Genomic DNA, 5,758 nt, shown 5'->3' with positions numbered 1-5,758 from the left:
AACATATATATTCCTAAATGCATAAATAAGTCTCACCAACACAACTGTCTAAACATGAGCTGGACAAGGGCAAACAGCAATAGACATGCTAACGTGGACAGGGGAAAGCCCCAAAAGCCTCAGTCATATGCAGGGAACTGCAGGCAACTACAGATGCTGACAGTGGGAGAATAATCTTCTTCAGGGGAAAACACACCAATTGATTATCAAATATCACATGGTAGCCCTGAAAATGTACCTACAAGTAGGGAGAGACTAAAAGATAAATTAGCAGCTATTATTAAGACCTGAAGTAGGTACGTAAAGAAGTCTAGTAATGCCCTGAGAAGAAGAGCCACCTCACTGCATTCTTTCCCCACCCACTAGAGATACAGTTGCTAGAAAACTGGACCATCCCCCTAGGGAGGGACACCAGGTCATTAATGGTCTGGGAACCTTCCTATAGCCAATTGATTCAAAATGTAGCATTTTAACCAATAGATGCTTGACAGGCAGGAATCTCCCCTGCCTTGGGCATGCTGGGATGGACCAGAATCTTTAAATAACCCAACTAACCTGGGCACACATGCTCGGCTCCCACCGCTTCGGCGGTGGGTGTATGTGGGCCCAAGCTGCAGCTTGTAAATTAAAATAAAAAAAAAGCCTCATGTATTTACAGCAGAGTCTAGTTATTCCTGGTCTTTTGGTGTTCGTGAACTGGGCAGAACAGTAGCAGGCCTTAAACTTGCAATCATCTTGCCAAGCCTCCCAAAGTGGCTGGGGTTATAGGTAGGCAGCCTAGCCACAGCCCTGTTTTTGGCTTTAATTCACTACAAATGCTGTCATCAGTATTGATCTGTAGCTACATATAAACCTGTAGTGATGCATTTATTTCTGTGGGACAAAATTGTCAACATTTCCAGATCAAAGGCAATGGGATAATAAATATACTGTTGATTATAATTATTCCTTTCCCAGATACTTCAGTGGTTTATGCTTTCACTGTTAGATCTATTATTAAAAGATGAGTCTGGTAACCGATCTTCTATGCAAGAGGTTTATTAGGTGGATATGGGAGAGGGGGGTAAGGGAGAGCAGGACATGATGGGGAGAAAGGGGGGGCACCCCGAGAGAGAGGGAGGGCAAGAGAGATCGAGAGAAAGAGAGCTATCACATGTCGGATTGTCCGTTTAAGGGGCAAGGTAACCACACCTTCCAGGTGTGGCCACCTGGCCCAGGACAGATGATGACATCATAAGTTGCTAGGTAATGCAGAAGCAGGTTTTGTTCCAAAATACTAACATTCACCCTCAAGTCCTTAGCATCACCAGTTGTTAGTCAACCTGTGTTTTTATCTTACTTTATTTTATTTTTTAAGACAGGGTCTCAGCACACAGCCTTGGCTGCCCTAGAATGCACACACGCAGGTAGCCTCTGTTTCCTCAGTGCTGGGATTAAAAGTGTGCACCACCACACCAAGCTTGCACTCATTTTATTTGTTGTCAGCCTGAGAAATAAAAATAAAACTATGTTATGTTCCTGTTTTCAATTATCTCATTTTCTCTTGTTACTCTTAGCAGAAAGGCCAAAATATTCTACCTGGTCCAAAGCAGCTCTTGGTCTCTGAGCCTATATTCCCTGCAGGAGGTTTATCTGCTAATAGGCAGGCTTTCTGAACTTATGAAAAAGTGATGGCTTGAGAATTCATGATACCATATTGAGTTGTTTGCCAGTATAAGCTTATAGGGAACTTTGCCTTTTAAAATGTGACTAATTTATGCCTAATAGGAATAATTAATTGTTTCTATTCTATTTGCCTTGGTGCAAATGTTTTCCAATTTCTTCAGGCTGTTCAGTGAAACTCCAAACTTTAGTAAATATGGAAGCAGAGGATTCTTTAAGAAAAAAACAAAGCATGTTAGGGCGACACCCAAGCTTCCAGAAAAGAGGCAGATCTGGTTGTAAATGTGTGTGGCGGGTTGCATCTCTTGTTTTTAAGTTGGCGTTTTCAAGTAGAAGATGTCTTTAATGTGTTGGTTTGCGGAACAGGAAATCTGATTTTTCCATGTGATAACAGTCTTTGACATTAACCAGTATAGTTGGATTTTTAATGATACTTTCATCTTCAAAGCCCTTTACTAGCACAGATGGATTAATTATTCATTTGTCTGGGGGGCGGGGAATGAGTGTTAAAAAGACAAACCTTCAAAGCCATATTCTTTTTCCTTGGGATTGGGATTCTCTGCTTTTCAAATGTTGTTTTCCAGTCCTCAAGGGAGGAAGTAAACACAAAGATGAATAAATGGGAAAGTAATTTATGCTATGGGAAGAGATCGTTATATCCTGAGTGGGATTAGAAGAGTTGGGAGGCAGGACTAACGCTGTGTTTACAGTAAGCTAAGAAACTATGCTAAAAGCGTTTGTTACTGTTCAGGCTTTTGATCTGTTTTTACAGAGCAGCAGAAACATAAAGATACGTCAGAACACAGTATACGGGCCCTTATATTTGATGCTAAAGTACATAGATTTTGTTCTTGTTACCTTCAAAAAGTGTCTAATTTGTTTCTTAAAAGATTTGATATCACAGAAGAAAATTTTGGGCTTCCCCGGAGGCCCAAGAAGGACTTGACACGTCTTCTAACCACAAGAGAGCAGTCTTCCCTTTGATGAGCGCTTCTTCACCACCACCGCAGAAATGAAAGAGCAAGGGTATGTTTGCAAACACCCTGAAAGCTCTTTCCATCAGACCTGTACGCCGGAAACCACAAAGGCCACTTACGTTTGGAGTTTCAAGGAGAAAGCCGGGGTAAGCTTTCGCTCTGTCAGCCATCCGATCTGCAAGTGCCTGGGAAGGGCTGTGCTCGATTCCTGAACAAGATCCGGCTCCCCTGAGAGTCACACTTGCTGACCCAGGAGTGAATTACAGCAACTGGGCAACTTCGAAAGATTCATCGGTTTAGGGTGAGATGTCTATTCAAGCTTGGCACCCTTTGTTAACTCTTGAACCAAACGTGGATACGTCTTTGCCCCCTCTGGTGTGAGGCTTTATAAAGATGGGAGAAGAGTAACGAGCTTCGGAAATCAAGCAAAGTTCCCTCCAAGTGTATTTACGTACCTAGCTTCTGGACCTAGAAACTTCTCCAAAGACAGACTGGGAAGTCTGGATGGACCAGCCTCTTGGCCAAGAAAGCTTCAAGTCTTCCTGCTGAGAGAGTCATCTCTGGGTGATCTGCGCGCTTTTCGGTGGAGGATGGAAAAACGCAAACCGGCGGGATTGCTGGCCCTGCCGTCCCCACATTGTACCGCTCCGCTGGGTGCGCTGCCCTGTAGGGAGCCCTGTAGGGTCCCCGCGAGCCACAGTGCCGCCGACTGCCCGGGAAGTCGGTTGTGCCGGTCCCTGCCGCCGGGGGGTGTGGGCGAGCCTTCCTTTCTGTGCCAACGCAACGAGCGCGAGCGGCAGCGAGTGCGCTGCGTGAATGAAGGCTATGCTCACCTTCGCCAGCACCTGCCACGCGAGCTGGCCGGCCAGCGGCTCAGCAAGGTGGAGACGCTGCGTGCCGCCATCAGCTACATCAAACACCTGCAGGAGCTGCTGAAATGCCACAGGCCGGACTGCAACAGCGATGGCGAGTCCAAAGCGTCCTCAGGGGCATCGCCTTGCAGCGAGCCGGAGGAACACAGCTAGCAGCACGTTGGCCCACCAGGCTATCATGGTAACTGGCTTCTACTCTGGGCCCAAATCTTAAGAAAAAGAATTAAGTGCTTCTGGATGGGGGAAAAAAAAGTTGTTTTAATGTTTGGTGGTTTTGGGTTATTTATTTATTTATTTTTAACTTTATTTTTCGCCCTGCACCTTCTTTGGTTCTGAGCTTCTAACTTACAAATGCTTAAGGAAACTCATTTCTTGTACTTCTAACGCACAGAAGGACCGTCCTAAATCTATGAGGCAATTTTAAAAACACGAAGGTCTGTAACAAACGTCAGCCAGAGAAGAAACCACCCACTGTACGCAGATGCACGCACGCACACAGGGCAGCGCTGTATGTGAGAGGAACATTCTCACTCACTCCTCCCCTTTGGGAAAGGTGCTGGACATTTCATCAACACTGCACTGTGGATGAAGGTGGCCGAGATGATACTCTATTACACATTTGTGGAGCATCGGCTGAACCTGAACACAGGCCTGAATCACTGTGCTAAAAAGGGCAATGCTTGACACATACTGCTTTATCTGCAAGAAGTTTGGAAACTTTAGCAGGTAATAAAGTGTCACAAATGTTAACGATCTTTTTGGAGGAGATCTGGACGTTCATCTTCGCTACCAGGTTCTGCCTACTGTCTCTCTTGTCCTTTTCTTTGTTTGTACCTCTGTAGAGTTCTCATCCCGTCTAAATTTTGGTTAGGGGGGAAAAAAGCAAACATCCTCAGTGCCTTTTGGTGTTTGAGCTGAATGGGGAGAGGTGTGGACAATGGAGTTGAAATGAACTTGCTGCATGTCCAAGCCATTTTTCTTTGAAGGCTTTCCAGACTATTGAATATTTACCTATGCCCTGTGCCTCCCCAAAACAGTTATGAAGCATAGAAATTGCTTTCTAAAGTCTGTGCCCCCACTCACCCACACCTTCTGAGGTGCTGGGAGTTTTATGCTAGGCACTTCTTCTAATAGAGTGAATTATCCTTTCTTTAGAGGTAGCTTGGGCTAAGAGGGGCGGAGTTGAGTTGGTGAGCACTGTCCAGGCACCATCTCACGCAATCCCTTACTGCATGCCCCTTTTCCTTGCTAGAACTTTGGCTATTGATTTTTCAATTCTGTCTTATTTAATTCTCAGATATTTGTGGAATGGATATTACACATATATTGTGCTTTAAATAAAAGTGTGTCATGGTGGAAACTTGTACTTCAGCTGGGCATGGTGGTGCACACCTTTAATCCCAGCATTTCAGAGGTAGAGGCAGGAGGGTCTCTCTAAATTCAAGGCCAGACAGGTCTACATAGCCAATTCCACCCAGGCAGGGTCTTCACTTCCACATGTGCACTGTGGTGCTTGTGCCCAGTTATGTGAATTACATGATAAAGCTCTGTCAAAACACAACAACAACAAAACACTTTTTTAAAGACATGAGGTGGGGGACACTGGAGAGATGGTCCAGTAGTTAAGAGTGCTTGCTGCTCTTGCTAAGGACCTGAGTTTGGTTCCCAGCACCCCCATGTAGCATCAGTAACTTTAGTTCCATAAGATTGGCTATCCCTTTATTGACTCCATGAACACTACACACACAGTGCTCTTACATAATACCAGCAAAGCACTTACCTAAAATAAAAATAAACCTTAAAAAAAAAAGGAAGTGAAAGTGCCTTTGAGCAAGTCATTGTTGCCAGGACTGGCTGAGCTGCATCCTTAGTCTGCCTCACTCCTAGTCCCGCTCCCTTGCTTTGTTATTTGCTAACCAAACGTCCCAGAGATGTTCTTTTTATCTTCTCCTTTACTGTTTCACAGGAGATGTGGAGGTGCAGGGCTTAGTGGTCTGTGAGGTACAAATGGTAAGGCAGTAGTGTTGTTTGGAGAAAGTCTTGTACTGTTTTTTGAATTGTGTGTAAAGCCAGGAATACCGTCTGGGTGGAGGTGATGAAATAGCCTGAGTGTTTCTAAAGGGTACAGTGACCATCTTATTTTAGGGTTTGACCTTCTGTGCTTCTAGAAGACAGGACTTGATCCCTAGTATGTCGGATCTGAAAGACTCCCGTTGAGCCTCTCTAGATGGGGAGACCCCGCTTCCC

General features: G+C 44.9%; 1 protein-coding gene across 1 annotated transcript; it reads left to right on the top strand.

The window, feature by feature from the left end:
* The first annotated feature begins 3,229 nt into the window (after positions 1–3,229).
* Ascl4 (achaete-scute family bHLH transcription factor 4) lies at positions 3,230–3,664 on the top strand. Its single transcript, XM_055627762.1, has one exon. It carries the CDS (start codon positions 3,230–3,232, stop codon positions 3,662–3,664), a length of 435 nt encoding a protein of 144 aa, XP_055483737.1.
* Positions 3,665–5,758: the final 2,094 nt, after the last annotated feature.

This window comes from Psammomys obesus, unplaced genomic scaffold (genome assembly GCF_907164565.1).
Source record: "Psammomys obesus unplaced genomic scaffold, mPsaObe1.curated_primary_1811, whole genome shotgun sequence".
In the NCBI taxonomy this organism is placed as follows: domain Eukaryota; kingdom Metazoa; phylum Chordata; class Mammalia; order Rodentia; family Muridae; genus Psammomys; species Psammomys obesus.
Note: the sequence above shows the minus strand (reverse complement) of the source record. Positions and strands in the feature narration are given on the sequence as shown.

Excerpts from the sequence above, each read along its gene's own strand:
- Ascl4 (XM_055627762.1), top strand. The coding sequence starts at position 3,230 with ATGGAAAAACGCAAACCGGCGGGATTGCTGGCCCTGCCGTCCCCACAT.